The sequence below is a fragment of the Pseudophryne corroboree genome, chromosome 3 (genome assembly GCF_028390025.1).
Source record: "Pseudophryne corroboree isolate aPseCor3 chromosome 3, aPseCor3.hap2, whole genome shotgun sequence".
In the NCBI taxonomy this organism is placed as follows: Eukaryota; Metazoa; Chordata; class Amphibia; order Anura; family Myobatrachidae; genus Pseudophryne; species Pseudophryne corroboree.
The window spans coordinates 770043270-770071020 of record NC_086446.1 but is presented as its reverse complement, the minus strand read 5'-3'; the positions used below and the strand labels follow the sequence as shown (position 1 = coordinate 770071020).

General features: G+C 47.4%; 1 protein-coding gene across 5 annotated transcripts in view; it reads right to left on the bottom strand.

Moving 5' to 3' along the window:
* Nucleotides 1-1901: 1901 nt before the first annotated feature.
* Nucleotides 1902-27751, bottom strand: part of RBP5 (retinol binding protein 5) — a 73014-nt gene continuing 47164 nt past the window's right edge. For all 5 annotated transcript variants that reach the window (XM_063962507.1, XM_063962504.1, XM_063962505.1 and 2 more), the window contains exons 2-4: nt 16183-16361; nt 10011-10112; nt 1902-2038 (exon numbers count right to left, since the gene is read on the bottom strand). In XM_063962507.1, coding sequence (XP_063818577.1) covers nt 1985-2038; nt 10011-10112; nt 16183-16287 — 261 coding nt within the window. In that variant the 5' untranslated portion in view covers nt 16288-16361 and the 3' untranslated portion in view covers nt 1902-1984. The remainder of the gene's footprint in view (nt 2039-10010; nt 10113-16182; nt 16362-27751) is intronic.

Genomic DNA, 27751 nt, shown 5'->3' with positions numbered 1-27751 from the left:
ACCACGACAGATTTCAGACTGTCACCTAGTGGAGAAACAAGATGATTTCATAAGAGATTGTACTGACTTTCCTGTGAGGAACTCTGATTGCATTTCTACTCTAAACCTGCTTTCTAACGCCTCAATTGTTCTAGTGCCTGCATGTCATAGTCTGCTTAGTAACTAAGTTGTGATTGTGCTTTACTGTGCCTCTGTGACCGAATGCTTGCAACCAGTTTCTTCACCCTACTAAAGGGACCGCTAAGGATAGTCCTATTCTGCTACAGAATAGTAGTGTGAGAATCTTGTTTAGGAGGTTACACTTAAACTGGAAATTAGCTTATCTAGAACTGACTTTGAGTGCCAGTGGTGTTATACTGCCACCTACTGTAACATTTGGTTAATTCTTTTAGATATTGCTTATTGCCTCAGACAACTGTATGCTGAAATTCTTCCATTGTATTACAAAAGCAAATACTGTGTTATTATTTAACTGAAAGTTAAAGTTACAGTGGTGATCAGTCCTCTTTTCTCCCGAATAATTAATCTTTATGTCACTGTCCTAAGGTGTGATGACTTATATGTTGGGTCCTCCAGGGTTGGGGTTCCTCGTCCCTCTGCCTAGGGTTCCAGCTAGGGAGGCCAATCCCAGGATCGGGAACGGCGGGATCCCGGGATTTTGGCCCAAAAATGCCGGGATTTGAATCCCGGTATTGGAGCCTCCAATCCCGGGATTCACGGGATTACATTGCGCATGCGCAATTGTGCAGTGAGGGAGGGTGGGTGTAAGTAATACTACTTACTATTAGGTGGGCGGCAGCCATGGACACACGCTGAACGCGGCTGCACTTCAAATGTAGCGTCGGCCGCTAGCCAATCAGAGCTGGTGGACCGGCAGCCAATCAGGGAAGCTGCCGCAGCAGCGGCAGCCAATCAGGATTGACTGCTGCGGCCGCTTCCCTGATTGGCTGCCGGCCCGCCAGCTCTGGTTGGCTGGCGTCCGGCACTGCATTTGAAATGCCGCCGCGTTCAGTGTGTCCATAACTGCCGCCCACCTAATAGTAAGAAGTATTACTTACACCCTCCCTCCCTCCGTCCGTGCAATGCTCTCTAACAGCCTCCCTCCGACGCTGCTACCTACACCCTCCCTCCCGCACCGCTACCTACACTAACCCTTCCGTGCCGCTACCTACACCAACCCTCCCGCGCAGCTACCTACACCCTCCCTCCATTGCTGCTCCCTACGGCCTCCCTGCTCCCTACACCCTTCTCCACTGCCCTTGACTGATCCCTACTGCAATCCCGAGATCCCGGGATTGAAAAAAACGGCCCGGGATTGGCCTCCCTGGTTTCAGCAGTGAGACCCAATCCAAGAAGTGATTCCGGGTGAAGAATCCAGGTGCGTCCACCGACCTCTGCACTCACAACAACACTCCACCATACCTACCTGTTACACATACACTGCACTTTGTACTGGAAACTAATTGCTGACAACGCAGAGGATTGGTAGCACTGTATTTGAAATGCAGCCTATACAGAGCCTGAGAGGCGCTGCAATACTGTATGGACACAAGTGGGCCACAGCAGCTCCTCACCCTGCTCCTGCCGGGGGCATATGTTGGGCAGCTGCTCTCCCCTATCGGTTATCAGGGAGACCGTTGGAGTTGTGTAAATCTTTAGGGCACCACAGGGTCTTTATGCGGGCGACCCTCCCTTGTGGAGGCCCCGGTTAACCATTTAAAAACCAACACATTTGGAAATTACATGATGCATTTAGTTTATTAGCTGCAGTCTACAGGAATTAGAGAGGTGTAGCTGGTCCAGTATTATATGGCTGTATACAGATGTCCATCTGCCGTCTCCTCATCTGTGTGTTAGATATTGTGAGGTGTATAAGTGTAATATGAACACTGACCGCAACGTAGATAGGTTAAAATATTTATTTGTATAGGACAAAGGACTAATAGTAATAGCTATGAAAATAGAGATTGTGAATTCGCTGTCCTCACGAGACTCTACGGAAGGTTTGCTTGCTGATAGCATTCCTGGCCGTCAGCTCCTGGGGAGAGAAGGGAAAGGAGAATAAATTCTAGACATACTGGAACAAGGGTCGGGGGACAGTGGATGTACTGTAGGAATAATGATGAATGACGGAGATTATACAGAATGGAGTTAGCGCCACATTTTGCCCATGGCCCGATGAGGCATTGTGTTTAAAATGACAATTAAAGCCATGTAATTTAGTTAGATAGGGCCTGTATAAGGTTACAGTTCTATCTACACACTGGGGCTCAACCTGCGTTGGACAAAATTTGGGACCCCCCGAACAGTTAGCCCTCATCGGCGACCGATAGCCCTCTGCAACAAACAGCAGAGTATCTGCTGTCTACAATAGCTAACCAGGGAAGTCCCAGTTATGCAGTCTGACCCCTAGCTTTACTGAAACCTATCCAGCCAGTGACTACTGACAGCAGGCTCCGGACGCTACAGGTCAGCCTAAACCATCCATCGGAAGTTTGGAGCTGTGTCCACCAACGGTCCACCAACCCGTGGGCCCGTACACTTGCTGCAGGGGTTGATGTCACAGTTGGGCAGGCAGATTCAAATGCCCACCTATCTGGGCGTTCTGACCGACACATCAAGCGGCTATATATACTTACCTGAATCTGCTGCTCTGTCGGCACAGAGCGTCCACCGTCTATCTGGTGTGTTCTCAGCCTTATACTGCTACCTTTGTATGAAATAACACACTGTGTGTTTGTAAATACGGTTATGTTTATCAGAATGACTTGTTATGGGGCCCACACACAGTGCTATTTGTGCTAGGTGTGATTTGAGCTTATACAACGTGTGCTATGCGATTTGGACTAAGTGGGGTATGCTATTTGAACTACATCTGATTTTGAAAACACTACAATGTACTATGGGGCTAATTCAGACCTGATCTCTGTTGTGCGTTTTCGCACAGCAGCAATTAGGTATGAACTGCGCATGCGCCGGAGTGCGCCGGCACATGCCAGACACCCGACGGCTGTCTCAGCCCTGTGATCACCTCTGCCTGATTGACATGCAGAGGTGGGAGGGGGCGGGCCGTTAGCGTTTTTACCGCCATTTAGGGGGCGCGGTCCATGCAATGCAGGTGTGCACGGATCGATGGAAAGGGTCGCGTCAGCTGCATGACGTCACACGCAGCCGCTGCGACCCTCACAGCGATGGGTAGCAGGAGCCGCGCTGGTAGGGAGCTACTCTTCCAGTATCGCCGCTGTGCAATGGTTTTGCAGTTGTGTGTGTGTGTGTGTGGGTCAGGGGGGGGGGGGGGGGGGGGGGGTCGGGCCAGACATGTGGGGCGGACTAGACCTGTGCTGGGCGTCCCCCCCGAATGTCTGTGTGACTGATCGTAGATGTGCTAAATCTACGATCAGGTCTGAATTAGGCCCTATGGTGGTCATTCCGAGTTGATCGCTAGCTGCATTCGTTCGCTGTGCAGCGCTAATGCAAAAAGAGGCACTTCTGCGCATGCAGCGCAATGCGCACGCGCGACGTACTATTACAATGAACGATGTAGTTTCACACAGGGTCTAGCGAAGCTTTTCAGTCGCACTGGTGGCCGCAGAGTGATTGACAGGAAGTGGGCGTTTCTGGGTGTCAACTGACCGTTTTCAGGGAGTGTTTGAAAAAACGCAGGCATGCCAGGAAAAACGGAGGCGTGGCTGGGCGAACGCAGGGTGTGTCTGTGACGTCAAAACAGGAACTGAACAGTCTGAAGTCATCGCAAGCGCTGAGTAGGTCTGGAGCTACTCTGAAACTACACAAAAAAACTTTGCTGCCGCTCTGCGATCCTTTCGTTCGCACTTCTGCTAAGCTTAATTACACTCCCAGTGGGCGGCGGCATAGCGTTTGCACGGCTGCTAAAAACTGCTAGCGAGCGATCAACTCGGAATGACCCCCTATGGGGGTAATTCTGAGTTGATTGCAGCAGGAACTTTGTTAGCAGTTGGGCAAAACCATGTGCACTGCAGGGGGGGCAGATATAACATGTGCAGAGAGAGTTAGATTGGGGTGTGGTGTGTTCAATCTGCAATCTAAATTGCAGTGTAAAAATAAAGCAGCCAGTATTTACCCTGCACAGAAACAAAAGAACCCACCCAAATCTAACTCTCTCTGCACATGTTATATCTGCCCCCCCTGCAGTGCACATGGTTTTGCCCAACTGCTAACAAAATTCCTGCTGCAATCAACTCAGAATTACCCCCATAGGTGGTCATTCTAAGTTGATCGCTAGCTGCTTTAGTTCGCAGCGCGGTGATTAGGTGAAAAAGCGGCATTTCTGCGCATGCGTACGGGCCGCAGTACACACGCGCGAAGTACTTTCACACAAAACTATGCAGTTTTACACAAGGTCGAGCGACGCTTTTCTGTCGCTCTTGTGATCGGTGAGTGATTGACAGGAAGTGGGTGTTTCTGGGTGGTAACTGAGCGTTTTCCGGGAGTGTGCTAAAAAACGCAGGAGTGACAGGTAAAAACGCAGGCGTGTCTGGGGAAACGGGGGAGTGGCTGGCCAAACGCTGGGCGTGTTTGTGACGTCAAACCAGGAACTAAACTGACTGAAGTGATCGCAAAGTAGGAATAGGTCTGGAGCTGCTCAGAAACTGCATGAAAATTTATACGAGCAGTTCTGCTAACCTTTCATTCGCACTTCTGCTAATCTAAGATACACTCCCAGAGGGCGGCGGCCTAGCGTGTGCAATGCTGCTAAAAGCAGCTAGAGAGCGAATAACTCGGACTGAGGGCCTATGGCCCTCATTCAGAATTGATCGCAGCAGTTCATCGCATCGCAAAACGGCGAAAATAAGCCAACTGCGCATGCGCAACAGCTATACTGCGCGTGCGCAAAGGGAGCGATACGACGCTTGAGCAAAATTACTAACTGAAAACCTGGCCGTACTACACCACCGAAAACTGGGAGTGACGGAGGCGTGACAGAGGCACGGCTTCGCTATCTAACGAAATGGGCGTGAAAATGGGCGGCTAGTGTGGGAGTATGCAACCAGCAGTAGGCGTGTTTTGTGCAGAAATGCGTATACGATGGTAAATGTACACAACAAATATTCGCTATCCTGTCGCAGCCGAGGAGTAAGTCTGCAGTTACTCTGCACTTGCGAAGTACTGTGACTAGTGTGTCTGCCCGAATTAGCAATTGTTATGCCAATGAATTCACCTGTTGTCCAATTACTGAGCAAACACTGCTCAGCCAAAATACTACAAACAGCAATTGTCTGGACACATAACAGTTTTATTGTTAGCACCTACACATCGGACATGCTCCCAAATAATTTTTATTTATTTTTTACCCAAAATAAACATTGATGTTAAATGCATGTTGAAATTATTTAATAGTAGCAAATGCAATCACGTGTGAATAAACCAACTTCTAAACTACATCAGCTAAATTTTATCGACATAGACATATTCCTTTGTACATACCAAATAACATGATCCACATAATGCAGGCTACACTTAATGTTACTTAATAAAAAAAAAAATTTGTTTTGGGAATATGTGTCCATATCTAATATTAGGTAATGTTACCCCTAGTAGCCCCAGGTTAACTGGGCATAATTATATGCCCAGTTAAGTGTTGTGCAAGGCATACCTGTTTGTTTTTTTAATATGTAATGTTTGTCTAAATAATCTGATTGTAACCCTTGTTCCACAAATGTCTATATGCCATGCATCTGCTTACATTACAAATGACACAACATATGATCCTAAATGTCGAAAACTTTGTGACTTTGTGCAGCTGATTGTTATTGACAAATGTGGTGAGTACACAGATTGTAACAATTACTTTTCTATAAGTGTGTGTGTGTGTATGTGAGTGTGTGTGAGTGTGATTGTGAGTGTGTAATTTTGAGTGTGTGTGTGTGTGATTGTGAGTGTGTGATTTTGAGTGTGTGTGTGTGTGTGTGTGTGTGTCTGAGTGTAATTGTGAGTGTATGTATTGTGTTTCTTGTTCTTCCGCGGCTGCGAATTTCCGCTATTGCGAACTGTACCCACTGTCCTTCACGGCAATGCACACATCAAAAAAAAATTATTAGATGACACCATAAATTTTCAACCAATCCCCAATAGGCTAAAGCGCGAGGCCTACGCGGAGATACGCCACATACTCCGCAGCCGCACCCGGACCACACGCTCCATTCTCCAGCTGGAAAGGCGCTGGAGCGACCTCCGCTGTCGCACACCGGACCTGTTGGCGTAGCTCCGCCAACAAATCCGCACTAGACGTAGGCGCAGTCAGTTTCATATTACATTAAATAACACTGAGATTAGAAACTTGTAAAGCAAAACTTGCATATTTTCACTAAAATATATAGGGGTATATGCAATTGCGGTCGAATTCCCGAAATTGTCGAAAAACGGGACTTTTTCACCAAAAAAAAAATTTCGACAATGCAATTCAGTACTTTCCGTCAAAAAAACGGACTTTCAAAATTCGACTTTTTGAAATTCAACATTTGTCAAATTCGACATTTCTGCAATGGTACAAATGCAGCAATTCGCCAAAAGTATATTCAATTGAAGTTTGGAAATTCGACAACAGTGCTTTTAGACAGTAAATTCGTCATTTTCATTTTCATTTTCAGTGTGGCGGACACTTTGGTGGGGGAATCTAATAAAAAAAATTTAAAACATGTTTTTTTTGGTGTTTTTTTTATTGGTAATAGCATATCTATTTATATTAGAAGGGATTAGGTTAGGGGTGGGCAACAGGCGGCCCGCGGGCCGGATGCGGCCCGCGGACCGATCCTGCCTGGCCCGCTGTGCCCCACCAGAGTGCAATGACAAGCGGCCTGACATGTCGCTTGTCATTGCACTGCTCTCAGACGCGGCGCCGCTGAGGAAATCCCGGTCACGTCACAGGGTAAGCTGACCGGGATTTCCTCTGTTATCATGCGCTGGGCGGCACGGGGGGCGGGCACTGCAGTGAGCAGGAGCGGCGGCCGAGAAGCAGCGGCCAGTGAGGAAAGGAAGCGGCGGCCAGTGAGGATAAGCGGCGGGCAGCGAGCGGGAGCAGGAGAGACCACATCAGCAGTGTCTCCGGCCGGCAGCAGCGCGGATCATCGGACAGCGGGGATCGTCTGCCACTGTGACAAACAAGTAAACCCCCTGTCCAGCCAGCCCCTGGATCACTGCTTAAGCTGCCATATAGGTTTAGGGGTGGGGAGGGAGGGGAGTGCAATATGGGTTTAGGGGAGGGGGGGGGGAAAGGGGGGTAGGGACTGTCTGCCGTAATGTGTAAAAACGGGGGAGCTGTCTGCCGTAATGTGTAAAAACGGGGGAGCTGTCTGCCGTAATGTGTAAAAACGAGGGCGCTGTCTGCCGTAATGTATAAAAACGGGGGCGCTGTCTGTCGTAATGTGTAAAAAGGGCACGCTGTCTGCCGTAATGTGTAAAAAGGGATCTCTTTTTGAGTATTTTGTGTGTGGCCCTCGAATATTCGCTGGAAGTGTTAAGCGGCCCCCCAGCTGAAATAATTGCCCACCCCTGGATTAGGTACTTGGTTTGTCTGTTTTGGAGGCACAAGTATTATTTATATATTTTTTAAAAATTTATTATTATTTTTTTTAAATGGAATGGTAAAATCCCGAAAAAAAATGGCGTGGGGTCCCCCCTCCAAAGCATAACCAGCCTTGGGCTCTTCGAGCCGGTCCTGGTTCTAAAAATCCGGGGGGGGGGGGGGGAATGACAGGGGATCCCCCGTATTTTTAAAACCAGCACCGGGCTCTGCGCCTGATGCTGGTGCAAAAAATACGGGGGACAAAAAGAGTAGGGGTCCCCCGTATTTTTTACACCAGCATCGGGCTCCACTAGCTGGACAGATAATGCCACAGCCGGGGGTCACTTCTATACAGCGCCCTGCGGCCGTGGCATTAAATATCCAACTAGTCACCCCTGGCCGGGGTACCCTGGGGGAGTGGGGACCCCTTCAATCAAGGGGTCCCCCCCCAGCCACCCAAGGGCCAGGGGTGAAGCCCGAGGCTGTCCCCCCCATCCAAGGGCTGCGGATGGGGGGCTGATAGCCTTTGGAAAAATGAAAGAATATTGTTTTTTCCAGTAGTACTACAAGTCCCAGCAAGCCTCCCCTGCAAGCTGGTACTTGGAGAAACACAAGTACCAGCATGCGGGAGAAAAACGGGCCCGCTGGTACCTGTAGTTCTACTGGAAAAAAAATACCCAAATAAAAACAGGACACGCACACCGTGATAGTAAAACTTTATTACACACATGTCGACACACACACATACTTACCTATGTTGACACGATGTTCGGTCCACTTGTCCAAGTAGAATCCGGGGTACCTGTGAATAAAATTATACTCACCTCAATCCAGTGTCCAGGTTATAATCCACGTACTTGGCAAAAAAAAAAAAAACGAACACCCGGACCAAACGGACTGAAAGGGGTCCCATGTTTACACATGGGACCCCTTTTCACGAATGCCGGGACCCCACGTGACTGCTGTCACAGAAGGTCCCTTCAGCCAATCAGGTAGCGCTACTTTGTGGCACTCACCTGATTGGCTGTATGCGCGTCTGCTGTCAGACAGCGCATCGCACAGCTCCCTCCATTAGTTTCAATGGTGGGAACTTTGCGGGTAGCGGTGGGGTAGCTGCAGCCCCCCGCCAGTAAAATCTGCCAGTTGCAGAGACTGCCACTAACTGCTATTCACAGCTAGACAGGCAGTCAGAGGGTGAGGTGTTTTCTCCCCCTGGGACTGCCAGTCCTGACTGCCACAGCAGAAAGAACACTTTCCATGGGAAGCCACTCTCTACCATTACAGTAGCCTAATATGGCTACTAGGTGCTGCAGCCGATGCAGTCTCTAGAAGCCAACCTATTCTCTGCCAGCGATGGACTGAAATCCCACCCCTTAACTTAAGTCCGGCCTCCCTCTGTTGTCTGACCTAAGCCCCACCTCCCCTCAATCACTGGGAGGGCAGGGAGGCGGGAGGAGATCAGCCAACCCGCCCTCCTCCCCCAGCCAGACAGGTAAGCAGCAGCAGCTGGTGTTGACTGAAGTCAACAGTAGAATCCAAGGCCAGTAAGGAGCTGCACAGTGGAGAAAAAAGGGGACAATTGGGAGACTTAGGGAAAAATTCAACTATCCCCTATAGCCGGTACTATGAGAGATTATATTCACCTGCGGGCAAAGCAAAATCCATGATATCTGCCATTTTTTTCGTGGCTGCAATTGTGAAAACGCATCGCTCCGGGAACTTATCCCGGATTCTGTGGTTTTTTTTGCATGATAGCAAGTAAATTTGACAGCAAAAAAAGGACGTCAAATAAATTAAAAACATTGGGCAAAAAAATGGCAATAATGTCCTTTTTTTTTTTGCTGTAAAATTAACCGCAATCAGTTGAATTCCCCCTATAATGCTGTTCCCACCCAGTATATGTTCTATAACCAAAGACCGAATGACAAAGTTAATACATATAATGGAAATTAGAGGAAAGACGTGGGTATAGATATACATGGTGGGATAGATGAATCAAAGCTTGGAGAGAGATGGTGATGTTGGTGGAGATGTTGGAGGGTGAGGTTGGTGGAGATGTTGGATGGTGACATTGGTGGGGATGTTGGATGGTGAGATTGGTGGAGGTGGATGGTGAGGTTGGTGGAGATGTTGGATGGTGAGGTTGGTGGAGATGTTGGATGGTGAGGTTGGTGGAGATGTTGGATGGTGAGGATGGTGGATATGTTGGATGGTGAGGTTGGTGGAGATGTTGGATGGTGATGATGGTGGAGATGTTGGATGGTGGAGATGTTGGATGGTGGAGATGTTGGATTGTGAAGTTGGTGGAGATGTTGGATGGTGAGGTTGGTGGAGGTGTTGGATGGTGAGGATGGTGGAGATGTTGGATGGTGGAGATGTTGGATGGTGAGGTTGGTGGAGGTGTTGTCTGCAATGGAGCAGCATGAAGAGGTGAGGAACACTGCTGGTGTTGGTAAAGTTGTTTTCTCACCACTTGTAGCAGGTCTCCCTCCATCCATTGTTTCCAGCCTCGGTTTGGCACATCTCCTCTCTGCACACACACCAGCTTGTTACCCTCCCATGCCACAGTGGTCTGTTAGAAAGAAACACAATGAACAGGATTAGGAGACAGACATAGTGAAACTCAATTGTTGAAGGGATACGGGAATAAACATTGGGCAGCTAATCCATAAATGCCTCTGAGACCCACAAGTTTTCTTTTAGCCTTTGACTCCCAAATAAGCCATTGCAGGCAGACCCAAATCAAACTGGTCTACAAATCACAATTCTTAGAGCCCTAAACTGGCCAAATTGAATCCATTATTTGACCGGCATCTGACATAGTGTTGGTGCAAGCTTCGATGTTGGGACCAATGGTGCACTGATGGTGGGTCTCAATACACACAGAGACTAGCACCACTGCCAGTTGGTGTCTCAGTAGGCAGATCATGGCATTAGCATAAAGATGCAGGCTGCGCCAAAATAAATTGCCAGTTCAAATCCAGCGGGCAACAGCATAGTGTGGCACCCCACTGAGAGTACCATCAGTTCATGCATTTAAAGTAATAGTGTATAATATGTCCGGTACTGCATGCTTACATTGATGACAGTGGGCAGTGTCAGCACCTCGAGGTTCCTGGCAGCAGTGGAGGCTCATGGGAGAGAAGGCGATAAAATGGGCTGCACTGACCATTAGTGGCACTTAGACTATGGAGAAAGAGAGTGGAGATTGGCTGCAAGGTGCCCCTGGTCTCTGGTGTCAGACCAGTGGCTGAGTGTGCTGAAATCGGCAGTTGGGGTCTCCGGTGGTATCCCAGGTGTTTAAGTTAGGGGGTATACGTTCAGAATCCCGGCTGTCGGGATCCCGGCAGTTGTAATACCGACACTGGAACCCTGACAGCTGTCCGAACACCAATGACAGAATCCCAAAAGGATCAGGAACCCGATGACGGAATCTCGACAGTTAGGATCCCGAAGGTAAGTATTAACGGCCGCCTTAGGTTTATGCTGCGGGCGGGAGTTAGGTACCGGCACACTCTGGGGGGGGGGGGGGGGGGGAGTTAGGGTTACAGGCTGCGGGTTGGGGGAGGTTAGGGTTAGGCTGCGGGGTGGGGGAAGTTAGGGTTAGGCTGCAGAGGGGGGGTGGGGGGGGTTAGGGTTAGGCACCCCAGGGGGAGTGTTAGTGTTAGGCATAAGGGGGGAGGGTTGGGTTTATGCTGCGGGAAAGGGGGGGTGTTAGGTTTAGGCACCACCAGGGGGTTAGGGTTAGGCACCAACAGGGAAGGTTAGGGTTAGGCTGCGGACAGGGAGGGTAAGGGGGTAGGGGAGAGAGGTTACGGTACCTAATGCACCCCTGTCGGCATTGCGTCGCCAGGGATGGCGTCGGGATACTGACCGCTGGCTTTTCATACTGAATCCGCTATGGGGCCCCACAGGTTAGGTAATGTAATACATAATAAGTTGATGAATTGATAAATGTAATTGCATATTGATCTAACTCGGTGTCGCTGAGTATTCAGCTGCAACTTAATCTATTTGCTAAGTGATCAGTCAATCCTAAAAATTCCATGTTAATGGTAACTGTTTTTATCAAAAGGCTGTTTTTAGTGTAAATATTTGTGGAAGCGTCTCATTGTATAAGGTGTTGTTGTATCGGATAATTGACTACGTTGACTAACCTGAAATGCTTTCAGCTAGAAGTGAGATCTAGCCGGTCAAGTTTCCAGTTAAACACAATTTCAGTCAACACCATTGTTGTGTAAATTGTTTAAAATTGTACTAATTATGTGTGCAAAAATGCCCCTTTACCTGTTGAACAACAGTGATATCCGGGACAGACAGACAGGCCGATCAGTTCTGGTAAGGAAACCGGGAAGGAATAAGAGCACACCCGATATCCTACACACCATGGGTCTTCAACCTCGGCCCCCAGGTGCTGTGGATCTACACATCCCAACATGCTCTGCCACAGTTATGCTATTAAGGCATGCTAAAACTGAGGCAGGGCATGCTGGGATGTGTAATTCCACAGCAGCTGGAGGGCCGAGGTTGAAGACCCATACCCTACACCAGTGGTTCCCAAACTTTTTTGAATTACGGTGCCCTAGAGAATGAGAACGTTTTATACTGAGAAATTTAGAAATAAATATTAAATTAAGTAAATTGGGTTATATGTCTTAGGGTGAGTTGTGTGGTGAGGGACAAGATTTGCTTCCGCTTGTCCACATATCTTATGATTGGCAGCCACCAGCACTGGTTTTGCCTATTACATTGACCATAAATAATTTGAGCTCGATCTGAACCACCAACCCAGGGCACCCCTGCAAGTGTCCCAAGGCATCACAGGGTGCCACGGCACACCATTTGAGAACCACTACCCTACACAATCAATCTTCTTGGGGTACCACAATAGCCCCAAAAAACTGCAGTTTCAGTAGATCAGAGGATATTGCATTTGGCCCAGAGATTTTTTTGGAGTTCCAGATAGCTCCAGAGTCACACATACATTCCTTGTACTGTTTTCCAGAGCTAGGCTGACTCCAGGTAGCATTTACTTATCCTGCACACCATAACGTTCTTGGGGAAAGCCCGTAAACATTTAGCAGAAAGCTACAAGTCTCACTGAGACTGTCTCAGCGTGCCATAACTGCCTGTGTATGCTGCATTTACACAATTGCATGTGGCATTGTCTTCATATTCTCCGGAAAAAGGTGTTTGCCATAGGACTATTCATACATTGGTTGTTTTTAAATAGAATCTGCAAAAGGAATCTTCTGTTGGCATTTAATTAAATTCAGTATATTTTTCTTATACTCTGTATCACAACTAGGTGTCAGTCTAGTTCACATCAGACTGTGTTGTTATCTTCAGTAAACATCTCATTTACTATTACAGCATAGTATCTTGTATGTTTTAGACAATGATGAGGATGAATAAGGTACTGTAGCAGGATGCTCTCCAGTAGCACACAGAGGGCGGCTGAAGGCTGTGGTTGCTATCACAGTAGGAACGCCAGAGAATAGACACCCGGGACAGTTGAGTCTAGGCTACTTGACGCCGGCTGAATCCTAGATGGGAACCTGGGTTGATTGTGTTAAAGATAAAGGGGGTGGCGCATCTGTAGAAACAGACGCATCTCCTGATTTGAAGCTATGAGTCAGAATGCGAAAATATAGTGCGCGCCTGCGCCTCACTATGGAGACTAATGCCAAGTCAGCACTCACAGCCCAGCTGGGGTGGCATGGGTGTGCGAGTTTCAATATGTCTGATGGGAGGATCGTAGGAGTGCATGGCAACTATCCTGTTTGATTTTAGGGATTCGGATGCAGTTGGGACGCCTATTTCAGATGGGTATCTTGTCCACTTTCTAATGATGATGGCTGAAGCACAGATGCAAAAACCAGTGAGCGGTGTGGCTGGGATTAGCCACACTTTGGGACAGATGTATTAACCTGGAGAAGGCATAAGGAAGTGATAAACCAGTGATATGTGCAAGGTGATACACGCACCAGCCAATCAGATCCTAACTGTTAATTTACATATTGGAGCTGATTGGCTGGTGCCTTTATCACCTTGCACATATCACTGGTTTATCACTTCCTTATGCCTTCTCCAGGTTAATACATCTGCCCCTTAGTCCCTAGTTTGTGGTGATGGACATAAATTTAGACGCACGGCCGCAACTAGGGGGGGCATGTATCCCGGATTTTAGTGGGCACTGAAGCGGTCAGAAACAAAAAGCGGAAAATCCGTGAAGAGTCGGAAGCATGCTACCATGGGGGGTAGGCTTCAGACTGTAGGCCAGGGCCGGATTAAGGGGGGCACAGGGAGCAAGTAGCCCTGGGACCCCCCCTCTTAGGGGGCCACCCGGCTGGAGATCCCCTGACCCGTCTTTAGTTGGTAAGCGTGACCAGGCACTGTGCCTGCACCGCTGGACTAATCAGCAGGGGTAGGCAGGCATAGAGGGATTGGGATCACCCTGCACAATAAAGTTTATTTTTCTCCTGTCTGCTGCACTGTGCACATGACGTCATGAAGAACATGAAGATCCAGGTAAGTGGTGGTGGGGGCAGGGATAACACAAACACAGGCTGCTGCTGCTGCACCTGATATAGGAGGAGAAACACAGACTGCTGCAGTGTCACAGGAAGGGGAGGGCGGGGGGGGGAGGGGGCACAGACTGCTGCAGTGTCACAGGAAGGGGAGGGTGGGGGGGGGCACAGACTGCTGTAGATACACTGGGACGTAGAGGAAGGGGTTGCAAATTATTGCCTTGCCCTGGGTGACAAAATTCTCGTTTCGGTCCTGTTCGGACGTGACTGCGTGCGAATCAGGTACAAAAAGCCTGTCTTAGTAAATCCATCCAATGCCTTTTATGATTTTAATTAAACTAACACATGCTAATTATTATTTACTTTGTTTAAGAATGCGGGGGTAATATCTCTAGCTAGTTTTCACAAGTACCTTGCAGTAGGGTTAGCAATCTGAAACTGATGGTTTGCAGCATCAATGCTACTGACGGTGATGATCCGATGGCGATGGTTTTGCTATAAAATTCAGAGTCTACAATGATTGCATGCTTCTTTTCGATGTGTGTTATCTCAATAGGCCTAATTCTGCGTTGTACCCACTGCCGATGTCTGATGCAGTTGAGTGGTTTTTTCCCCCCCTACTAAGCATGTGTCTAAGTCATAGCCAGATTAGGGGGGGCGCAAGGCATATTGTACCCCGAGCCCTCCTCTGTCAGGGGTTCCCCCGGGTGGAGCAAACTGACATCACTAGCTCTCCCTCTTGTGCAGCAGCAGCACCAGGCAGCCAGAATGTGAGCAGGACAATTTGCAGTACAGGCAGTGACACAGGAGTATCAGGGTTCCTCAGACACTGATGGAGCTTCCCTACCAGCGGCGGGATCTAATGGAGTCTGAGATTGCTGGAGGTGTGGGATGCCAACCTACTCCGTGCCTGGGTATCTGGGTCCTGTGTAACCTGTTATCTAATCTGAGAATTCCGTTCTAGAGAGAGAGACACACAGAGAGTTCTCCTGAGTCCTGTCCCAGTATGTAAGTAGCACAGAGGCTGCTGAAATTGCATTCTTGTAAGATAAATTATATGTTTTATTTCTCTGTGTATGTTAAGATTGTTTAAGTTGTTGTTCCACTACATGAAAACGTTATAAAATAGTTGTCTCTGACTTAGGCAGGGCTATAAACAGTGCTCAGGCATTATTAAACTATTGGTTTCAATCTAATATACACTGGTTTACATTTAATATACACAATCCGTACCTCCCACCATGACCCATTCCAGGAGGGATAAAATGCTCTCTACCTGAATTTACTCCTTAATTTATGATTACAATCACCATCTGTTGAAAATTTAAATACTTTTCTTACCAATTAAATAGTTCAACACAGATGACTTTAATCATATATTAAGAGGGAAGTCCAGGTAGAGAGCATTTCGTCCCTCCTAAAATGGGACTTGTTGGGACTGGGAGGTATGTACAATCTAATATACACCCCCCTTCCCCGGGCCCCCTTGTCTTAAGTGCTCCGGGCCCCCCAAGGCTTAATCTGGCCCTGGTCTAAATTGCACTATGCATGCTTCCAGATTCCATGCGCATAGAGTCGCAGTACTGATTGAGGTGCATGGAATCAGAATTGTCTTGAAAATGTATTGCGCATTCCTGGGCTGTGACTGGGAGCTGACAGGGATGTGGCTCTGCAGACGATGGTAGACGGAACGTCTAATGGATGTTATGGAAGTGTTGAAGGCATGTCACTGTACACAGATGCTTTATAATTGGAGGCCGTACTCTGACAGAGAATCTGCACCTAGCATGGCGCTGGTGTAACTTTCCATGCTGCGACCGATGGTGGTGTCTAAAGAAGCACAAAGCAGTATTACAGCATTGAAAGATGCTCAAAGTGGAAGTCTCAGTCCTGGCACAGACAGGCGCACGGCTGTACACCAGGGAAGGGCTTGTAGTGGTATTTGCATGAAGTCGCATAACCAATTCCAACAAAAGACGCAGACGGGCACTGCAGCTGCAGACTGTGTTGTAGTGTAATACACCCCTGGGAGAAGCATTCACCCAGCGGCAGTGCTACTATGGAGGAAACTCTTCAACAATTTGCTTGTGCCTTTCCAAAGGTCGTCCCTACCTTGCAGACTCGACCATCGATGACACTGAGATCTTCTTCAAATTCTTCTCCCAGGTTGAAGTCCATGATGTAATTTCGGAAAGTGCTGAGTGTTCGGATTATCATGTGGTTTCCGTCTGACACAAACTCTTTCTCTGGTCGCAGGAGAAGAACGATCTTCCTCAGAGCGATGTTTATGTCTAAAGGAGAGAAGAAATATGATAATGAGCTGTGAAGCACAGGATAATGAGGTGTAAGGGACATGGCAGTGAGGTGTGAGGGACATGACAGTGAGGTGTGAGGGACAGGATAATGAGGTGTGAGGGACATGACAGTGAGGTGTAAGGGACATGACAGTGAGGTGTGAGGGACATGATGGCGAGGCGTGAGGGACATGATGGTGTAGTGTGAGGGATATGATGGCGAGGTGTGAGGGACATGAAGGTGAGGTGTGAGGGACAGGATAATGAGGTGTGACTGACATGACAGCAAGGTGTGAGGGACATGATCGCGAGGTGTAAGAGACAGGATAATGAGGTGTGAGAGACATGATGGTGAGGTTTGGGGGCAGGATAATGAGGTTTGAGGGACATGATAGTGAGGTGTGAGGGACAGGATGAGGTGTGAGGGACATGACAGTAAGATGTGAGGGACATGATAGCGAGGTGTAAGGGACAGGAGAATGAAGTGTGAGGGAAATGATGGCGAGGTGTGTGAGAAATGACGCTGAGTTGTGAGGGACATGATAGCGAGGTGTGAGGGACAGGAGAATAAGGTGTGAGTGACAGAATAATAAGCTGTGAGGAGATTATAGTGAGGAGTGAGGGACAGGAGAGTGGGGTGTGAGGGACAGGATAATGAGGCAGATGATAGTAAGGTGTGAGAGACAGGATAATGAGGTGTGTGGAGATAATAGTGAGGTGTGAGGGAGAGGATAGTGAGGTGTGAGGGACAGGAGAATGAAGTGCGAGGGACATGATGGCGAGGTGTGAGGGACATGATGGCGAGGTGTGAGGGACATGAAGGTGAGATGTGAGGTACAGGATAATGAGGTGTGAATGACATGACAGCAAGGTGTGAGGGACATGATCGCGAGGTGTAAGGGACAGGATAATGAGGTGCAAGAGACATGATGGCGAGGTGTTGGGGGCAGGATAATGAGGTTTGAGGGATATGATAGTGAGGTGTGAGGGACAGGATGTGGTGTGAAGGACATGACAGCAAGGTGTGGGGGACATGATACTAAGGTGTGAGGGACAGGAGAGTGAGGTGTGAGGGACAGGAGAATGAGGTATCAGGGACATGACGGCGAGGTGTGGGGGAAAATTACGGTGAGTTGTGAGGGACATGACAGTAAGGTGTGAGGGAGATGACAGTGAGGTGTGAGGGACATGATGGCGAGGTGTGAGGGACAGGATATTGAGATTTGAGGGACATGAAGGTGAGGGACAGGGTAATGAGGTGTGAAGGACATGACAGCAAGGTGTGAGGGACAAGATTGCAAGGTGTAAGGGACAGGATAATGAGGTGTGAGAGACATGATGGTGAGGTGTTGGGGGCAGGATAATGAGGTTTGAGGGACATGATAGTGAGGTGTGAGGGACAGGATGAGGTGAAAGGCACATGACAGCAAGGTGTGAGGGACATGATAGCGAGGTGTGAGGGAAAGGAGTATGAGGTGTGAGGGACAGGATAATGAGGTATGAGGGACAGGATAGTGTGAGTGACAGGGTAATGAGGTGTGAGAAGATTATAGTGAGGAGTGAGGGACAGGAGAGTGAGGTGTGAGGGACAAGATAGTAAGATGTGAGGGGTAGGATAATGAGGTGTCTGGAGATGATAGTGAGGTGTTAGGGAGAGGATAGTGAGATGTGAGGGACAGGATGAGGTGTGAGGGACATGACAGCGAGGTGTGAGGGACAGGAGAGTGAGCTGTGTGGGACAGGATAATGAGGTATGAGGGACAGGATAGTGAGGTGTGAGGGTCAGGAGAGAGATTTGAGGGACAAGATTGTGAGATGTGAGGGACAGGATGAGGGTGTGAGGGACATGACAGCAAGGTGTGAGGGACATGATAGCGAGGTATGAGGGACAGGAGAATGAGGTGTGAGGGACAGCATAAAGAGGTGTGAGGGACAGGATAATGAGGAGTGAGGGACACGATGGCAAGGTGTGAAGGACAGGAAAATTAGGTGTGAGCAGATGATAGTGAGGTGTGAGGGACAGGAGAGTGAAGTGTGAGGGACGGGATAATAAGGTATGAGGATAGGATAATGAGGAAGGTGATAGAGAGGTGTGAGTGACAGGATAATGAGGTGTGAGGAGATGATATTGAGGAGTGAGGGAAAGGAAAGTGAGGTGTGAGGGAAAAGATAGTGAGATGTGAGGGACAGGATAATGAGGCAGATGATAGTGAGGTGTGAGAGACAGGATAATGAAGTGTGTGGAGATGATAGTGAGGTGCGAGGGAGAGGATAGTGAGGTGTGAGGGATAGGATAATGAGGTGTGAGGAGTTGATAGTGAGGAGTGAGGGACAGGAGAGTGAGGTGTGAGGGACAGGATGAGGTGTGAGTGTCATGATAGCAAGGTATGAGGTGTGAGGGACAGGAGAGTGAGGTGTGTGGGACAGGATAATGAGGTATGAGGGACAGGATAGTGAGTTGTGAGGGTCAGGAGAGTGAGATTTGAGGGACAGCATAAAGAGGTGTGAGGGACAGGATAATGAGGTGTGAGGGACACGATGGCAAGGTGTGAAGGACAGGATAATTAGGTGTGAGGAGATGATAGTGAGGTGTGAGGGACAGGGGATAGTAAGGTATGAGGACAGGATAATGAGGCAGGAGATAGAGAGGTGTGAGTGACAGGATAATGAAGTGTGAAGAGATGATAGTGAGGGACAGGAGAGTGAGGTGTGAGGGACAGGATAATGAGGCAGCTGATATTGAGGTGTGAGAGACAAGGTAATGAGGTGTGTGGAGATGATAGTGAGGTGTGAGAGACAAGATAATGAGGTGTGAGGGACATGACAGTGAGGTGTGAGGGATAGGATAGCGAGGGGTGAGGGAGAGGATAGTGAATTGTGAGGGACATGATATTGATGTGTGAGGGCCAAGATAGTGAGCTGTGAGGGAGATGATAACGAGGTGTGAGGGACAGAATAGTGAGGGAAAGATGAGAGGGATAGCAAGGTGCAAGTGTGGAGATATGTCATTCAGCAGAGTTGGGCAGCGCCGCAGAAGTAACTGTTTAATGTTGGTGTCGGCCCAGCAGACAATGGAAAGTGGTGCCGGCATGCGTTAGAATATCGCCCTGCCCGCAAGCCAATTGCTGCTCATGGACAGCAGCCAATAGGAAGAGGCTCACCACATCATAGCTCTGCTCATCCATGGCTTCTGACATCAGACACTGCTGGGCAGAAGAGCCTGTTCATCGGAAGAGGGACAGGGATGAAGACGTCGTGAGAAGAGCTCCCACAGCCGCAGAAGAGGGCAGAAGATGGCGAGATTGACAAAGCAGATAGATGGCGCCATCTGTGAGAAGAAAATAAGAGGTGGTGCCACTGGCCAGGACATGCCAGAGGCAGAAGAATGCGGCTGGGGACCGGAGAGTGCTGCAGTGGTAAAATGCAAAAGAGCTACCAAAGTGCCACACTGCAGCCTCTCCCAACATACAGGTAGGCCCTCTGTAATTAACTCCTCCCTAGACCACCAGGGATCGGGCACAGTCAAGGCTTGTGGAACAGTAGGTGGGCCTCTTAGCCCGGTGCACAAATGTCAATAAAGGACACTAGGCCTTGTAGGTTTGAGTGACACCCATCCCCCCCCCCTTCCTTTCCAAGTGATTGGTGACCTGGGAACTAGGACCAAATCGCTTGGCGACCTAAGTAGGTAGGCTCTAAAGCCTGAGCCCCTGTATAAGTGTGATCTGAGCATTAGGCCTTAGTTACTCCAGTTAACCTGCCAAAGAGTGGCTCTGGGCCTTAGGCTCATGCAATGTCAGTTGTATTAAACTATCCGTGTCCTAAATATGAGTGACCCTGGGCACTAGGCCCAGGTCACTGAAGTGAGCAACCGTATCTAAACCCGATGAGTGATGTTGTGTATTAAGCCCAGGGCAAAGTTTGCGGCACCCACCCTACAGTTTATCCCTTGTGTAGAGGAGCAGTCCAGTTCCCCACAATTATCTATAACCATTTCTCCTCACGTGGAGGGCTGTCAGGCCCATACTTAAATAGCCGTTGCCCTACAGACGATGCCAGAAAACCCAGGAATAGAAAAGGTCTGTAAACCTCTATATAGGCAGGGGTTTAAAGAGACAGGACCGTGGTTTACTCTTGTAATGTGTTTGGTCATTGTGATTGTTATTTCTGTGAAGGGTACATTTGTTAGAACTGTTTGTATGCTAAAGGTTGTGCCGCACTACACACACAGCTATAGGTTGAGGGTGATGTTGTAGTAAGCGTAGCAGGTTAACACACTAATTTAGCTGAAGGTCCTGCACAACTGTGCTGTTTACTGTCTCCTCACAGGGATCTGTAGGTGTGAAGTCCAAGATTAACATCGGTGAGGACCATCCTTGTTTGCATGTCTCTTTTCTTACCGTCTCTCTTCCTTCTGGACGGACATTGCACTCCAGTGCAAGGTTGAATCTTCGCCTGGTCCGTGAGTACCTATAGGTGAAATTCGGTTTCTGAGACCAAGAGGGTGGCCTTCACTAAAAGCCCGAAATCCCTATTAGTGAAAGGTCTCGGATTGGTAGGGCGTGTCGATCTGCTTTGAGGAAGCATAACTCTCCCATCATCTCCTTCCTTCTAGATCTTCGTGTCTGTGTCCAGTCGGTATACCAGGACCGTCTGTTAACCATACGGCCTGAAGGTGAGACAGTGCGATGCCAGGTAAGATGATAGCAAGGTAAGTCACCGCACTCCTCTTACACAAGGGAGATGATAACGAGGTATGATGGAGATGATAGCGAGGTGTGAGGGAGATGACAGCATACTTGCCTAATCTCCCGCAAGTTGCGGGAGGCTCCCAATTTTTTCAAGCAGTCCTCCGCACCCATGGAAGAGTGGCCAGATCTCCGGCATCCTGCCCGCTTCACTAGAAATGAAAAGATTATGTATGGAATTACTGCGCCTTGTGGAGGAGGTGGGGCTAACGGAAGCACATTTGCATAATTTAGCTCCTCCCCATGGAACCGCAAATCAGAGCATTTTGGAAAAGGGCTCGTTCTTGATAGCTCTCCCCCGAAGTGGCATGCAGCGTCTCCTCCCCCGGTTCTCCCGAGGAGGAGACATCAAAAGTAGGCAACTATGGATGATAGCAAGGTACGAGGGAGATGATAGCGAAGTGTGATGGAGATGACAATGAGGTTTGAGGGCCTCCTGAATATAAAGAGGTATCTGATAATAGATATGGAGTCCATGAGGAAAGGAGTTGGGCCAGGAAATACCTCAATGTATAAAGGACTGAACAGATGTTAATATATGGGGATAAAGCACATGTATATGTCTATAGAATGAGGAGCCTGGTCATACGTCAGGGGATATGGAGGTTATATATGGTTGGGTATGAATAGCTTGTGCCAGTCTGAGTTTGGAGAGGGCTCTGGTCTGTTCTGACTCCAGAGCTTCCCATGTGATATACAGTTGTATCCAACAGAAAATTGTCTATTTTAAGGTCTGAGATTCTTATTTCCTGATTCCCATTACACATTGTAACACTAATGCTCCTCCTTCCATTTTTTTTTTTTTTTTTTTTATTACACTCTGCACCATGTCATGACTGGCTGTACTATGGCTGAGCATGCGCAGCCAGCAGGTCCCCCCGGACATTTTCTGTGCAGACTTGCAAAGAGCTACATAGCTCTCTGTTGCTGCAGCATCTCCGCAGTCGTGATAACGATCACGGCTTTTGCAGACACGGAGGCACTGCTGTCTCCATCACAAAAATAAAAAAATTGGCTCATCGGTGGGGATTTCCAAGTACCTGGAAACCCCCCTGCGTGCGCCAGTGTACCCCCATAAAATTACAATCTTACCATGTCATTACAGTACCTACTCACATCACATTGCACTCCTCTGCATCATGTCATTACAGTACTTACCCCCATCACATTACACTCTGCACCATGTCATTACAGTATCATAGAAACATAGAATGTGACGGCAGATAAGAACCACTTGGCCCATCTAGTCTGCCCATTTATTTATCCTTTAGGTAACCTCAACCCTATTTGATCCTCAGTTTTTTTGTAATGATATCCTTATATCTATCCCATGCATATTTAAATTGCTCTACTGTCTTAGCCTCTACCACCTCTGATGGGAGGCTATTCCATTTATCCACTACCCTTTCCGTGAAGTAATTTTTCCTTAAATTTCCATTGAATCTTTCCAGTCTCAGTGCATGTGTCCTTATATTCTAATACTTCTCTTCCTGTGAAAAATGTTTCCCTCCTGGACTTTGCTAAAACCCTTGAGATATTTGAAAGTTTCAATCATGTCCCCCTTTTCCTTCTCTGCTCCAAACTATAAATATTAAGATCTTCTACTCTTTCCTGGTAAGATTTGTAGTGTAGGCCATGCACCATTTTAGTTGCCCTTCTTTGTATGCGCTCTAATGTATTTATATCCTTCTGAAGATATGACCTCCAGAACTGGACACAGTATTCCTGATGAAGCCGTACCAATGACCTTTACAGTGGCATTATTACTTCTTTCTTTCTGCTGCTGATTCCTCTCCCTATGCAGCCAAGCATCTGACTAGCCTTCCTCATTGCTTTGTTACATTGTTTACCTGCCATTAAGTCACCTGAAATGGTCACTACTAGATCCCTTTTCTCCTTAGTAGTTTCCATTATAGTACCCTTGATAGTATATTTAGCCTTTGAGTTTTTAAGGCCCAAGTGCACGATTTTGCATTTTTTAGCATTAAACTATAATTGCTATGTTCTTGGCCATTCCTCTAGATCATCAATCATTTGTTTTACCCCTCCCGATGTGTCTACTCTGTTGCGCATCTTTGTGTCATCTGCAAAAAGGCATTCTTTCCCTTTAATACCATTTGCAATGTCATCAATAAAGATATTAAAGAGCACTGGTCCAAGTACAGATCCCTGCGGTACTCCACTGGTAAAAGTTCCCTCCTGTGAATGCACTCCATTTACTACAAATCTCTGTTTGCTATACGGCAACCAGGTTCTTAACCATGTAACTGTTTTATAATCTAATCGCATGCTTTCGGGTTTATAAAGCAGTCTGCGATGTGGGATAGTGTCAAATGCCTTACTAAAGTATAGATATTCTGCATCTATGGCTCCCCCTTGATCTGTTATTTTAGTCATGGAGCCAAAAAAGTCAATAAGATTTTTTCACATGATCGCTCCCCAATAAATCCATTCCATTTTGGATCCTGTAAGTTGTTTGATATAAGATAGTCCACTACTTTTAATAGTATTTCCATTTGCTTACTTCTGATGTAAGGCTTACTGGTTTGTAGTTACTTGCTTCTTTCTTGCTTCCACTTTTGTGCAGTGGAACTACATTCGCTCTTTTCCAGTTCTCTGGAATTGCACATATATTTAGTGACTGGTTGAATAATTCTGTTAATTGTGCTTCCAGAACATCTTAAGCTCTTTTACGAGGGTTGTCCAAAAAATAATGTCTAAATGCTCATAAATCTGAAATAATATGCAACATTTATTTGATACTTTGTCAGTTTGTAATTTAATATGTCTGCTAGCTATATATGTATTTTTGTTTAGGCAGTCCAAGAAATACCATGGAATCCAAGATGAAACAAAGAGCCATTATTGAATTTCTGGAAAAAGTAGGCTGCAGTGCTACACAAATCCACAGAAGACTGAAAAAAGTGTATCGTGAGCATACAATTGACTATAGCAATGTCAGAAGGTGGATGAAGCGTTTTCAGTTGGGAGAATTGTCCGTGTGCGACAAACCTCGTAGTGGCAGATCATCAATCTGCAGTGACGACAGAGAACCGACACAAAGTTAATGCCATGATTCAGAAAGACTGTTGTGTGACCATCAGAGATATCAGTGATGAACTTGAATGTAGCCATGGCACTGTAGAAACACTAATCGATGATTTGGGATATCGTAAGGGTGTGCTAAATGGATTTCAAGGCAATTAACCAGGGATCATAAGGACCAGAGGGTGGAAGTCTGCAATGACCTTTTGACCAACTTTCAAGCCAACCCTGAGACGTATTTGGAAAATGTCATTACAGGAGATAAGACCAGGGTATTCCTTAATGACCCAGAAACAAAAGCCCAATCAAAGCAATGGAAACACCCAAGTTCACCTAGGCCAAAACTGTTTAAATCACAACGATCCATAAACAAAGTCATGGCCACATTCTTCTGGGATTGCCAAGGTGTTATTCTCATCGATTACTTGGAACCAAACCACTCAATCAACAGTGATCGATACATTATTACACTTAAGAAGCTGAAAGAACCCATCTGCAAAAAAAAGTCAATTCCAATGTCAAATGTCATCTTACACCACGACAATGCAAGACCTCACACTTCGATTGCAACATCTGCGGCCATTGCCAAAATGGGGTGGGCAATAATGCCACATCCACCATACAGTCTGATTTGGCCCCTTCCGACTTTCATATGTTTGGCCCTCTCAAAAACTGTCTCTGGGATGAACATTTTGATGACATAGAGGTTGTTAAAAATGCCATACGTTCCTGGGTCAAACACCAACTCCTGGAATTTTTCCAAAGTGGCTTCACAGCTTGGGTTGAGAGGTGGAGAAAATGTTTGAGGACAGATGATTTTTTTTTTTTATTTTTTTAGTAGAGTCATTTTGTTACTAAGACTTCAAAGTAATTTACTGCAAATTTTCAAATCTGTATCTATAATAAATTTTGAGTTATGAGCATTTAGGCATTACTTTTTGGACAACCCTCTTAGTATCCTTGGATGTATCCCATCTGGCCCCACTGATTTATTCACTTTCACTTTTGAGAGTTCTGTTAGGACTTTTTCCTCTGTAAATGTTTATTTTTCTACCTTATATTTATGACTGTTCTTGCAACTTAACTATGGCCCATTCCACTCTCCTTCTGTAGTGAACACAGAGCAAATAATTATTTAGATGATCTGCTATTGCCTTGTCTCCCTCCACCAAATTCTCACTCTCTGCCTTAAGTCTTTGTGATACTCTGATATATATGCAATCTAAATATATCTCCCCATTGGCCCCTAATGAGCCCAGCAACACAGAAGGGGTTAATACCCTCTCCTTTGGTCCCCGGAGGATGTGAGCTGCAGCCCAATAAAACACGGGGGGCACAAGGACCCGGGGATTCTCGATCGCCGCTGCACAGAGCGGGAAGCATCCGGGACTTTGAATGGAAGGAGTTTAAAAAAACGGGCCGCGAGGAGTCGAGAGCAGTGCTGAGGAGACTTCTGATCTGGACGGAGCTGCGCTGAGGAGACGGAGCTGCACTGAGGAGAAGAGACGGAGCTGCGCTGAGGAGAAGAGACGGAGTTGCTGACCGAGAAGAATCGCGCTGCTGGGAGGAGAAGAGGCGACGACGCTGAGGAGAAAACGGGAGCCGTGACAGACAACGAGACCCGCCATCCGCCGCTGAAGAGACCAGCCAGCCACATCTGAGGAGACAGAGATGCCGCTGCAAGGGGAGAAGCCAGAGTGGAAGAGCTGACAGTGCCGCGGAGAAGAGAGCTGTCGGGTGCTGGGGATGACAGAGCCGCTGCTGAGAGGAGAGCCACTGACAGGTGTTGAGAGCCAGGGCCGCACACTGCCAATCAGGAGGGAGTGAGTGCGCTGAAGATGAGGCGGAGCTGCCACTGAGGTAACCGCAGGGAGGTGAGCACTGCTGCCAGGGAAGACCTTGTGAGGAGACCGTGCACCTGTAATCTGCTGGGGGCCCTAAGCCAGTGACGTTGCACATAAATGTTAGCCAGCAACTCCAGTAATGCTGACTGCTGATCTGAGGGGCAAGTTAGGAGCAAAGTAAAGTGGGGCCACCCTGATTTTAAGAGAAGAGACTGACATCAGGGAGGTTAGCAGCATCCACTACCTCTTCATCCCAACCCTCCTCATCTTTTCTGTCAGGTCTGTAAACCTCCAGATTTTTCACACCTCTCACTGCAAATACTGTATATCACAGCTTCAAGGGAACGAGAGAGGGAAAGATGTTATTAATTCTGTGCATTCAGCCTGTTGATAGGGAGATACATTAAAGAAGGAGCAAGTTTTGTCTGATCTTTAGTCAGCACAGACTAACAAATAGGATAAAGAACCTCATTTTGGGCAGGGGTTAAGAGGAGCTGTATTTCTCCTGTCATCCTTCCATTTCTATCTGCTTGCTTTGCAAAAGACATTTGCCTATAATAATTGATTGTGTGCACTATTACTAACGCCTGCGACCTGAGTGCCAAGGGATTCCGGTCAACCAAATCTGCATTTCCCTGTTTCATTCTTACTCCCACTAACCTGCTCGCTTTGAACTGTAACCCGTTTTCTTTATAATGCACCTCTGACTTTGCTTGAGAGACACTCAAAGTTTAGATACAGACTATGCGAAAGCTGATTAATTAACTAATTAACTAATTGGTCGCCATTTTAAGTTAAACTGTTATATGGTATAACCTGTCCTAAGGTAGTTATCTTATATATCGCAATAGCCTTACGCAGAGCGAAACTGTGTAGCGTAGACTTTTTAGTGCCAATGGAGAAAAGTGTTGGTAAATGTCATGCAAATATTAATCTTTCTGACTAATGTTACCTATGTACTGAATTTATTGCTTATACAGGAATTGTGAATGTTGTTATCTCTTATCTAAGTCTGAAATTAATAGCGGTGACCACTTCTTCTGATCCTGCAAAATAAAAGTCCTAGTCACCGTCCAAACGTGTGGTGACTTGTGTTTAGGGTTGGGGTTCCTTGTTCCTCTGCTTAGGGTTCCAGCAGCTGATCCGGTTTAAGACAAGATCCCGGGTGAAAACTCCAGGTACGACCACCGACACCTACACCTGAAACCATATTCACACCTGAAAGACTTGTTACAAAATTTTGGCGTCCACGAACAGGATCAGGATACAGGATGTCGGAAGCACAGGAACTTCAGACGCCCACATCTACTGCAGTTAGAAGGAAGTTGCCCGCCTCGCCAGGTCAGTCGTCACCAGCTGCGGCAACACCGGCTGCACCGATTACGATGCCCTATTATTTTGGAGCCCCATGGCTTCCCGTATACTCGGGAGATTTGAAGACAATGGGCACTAGTCCGTTTAAAGAATTCCGGGACAAAATAAGATCAATGTTCAAGCTTTATCCCCTGAATGAGGAGCAAAAAATGGAGGTAGTTATCGGACAACTTAAAGGGGAAGCATTACGTGAAGTCAGATCGTGGTCAGATGAAGAACGGAAAACAGCTGAAGGTATCCTGGGAAAGTTGGCCGGTATCTACAATGCACAGACCATTGCAGAATTAAAGGGGCGCCTATATGCTCGGAAGCAGCAAACAAATGAGAATCTCCGGGAGTTTGCCCTGGGCCTACAAGAAGCGAGGCGAGCAATACAGGC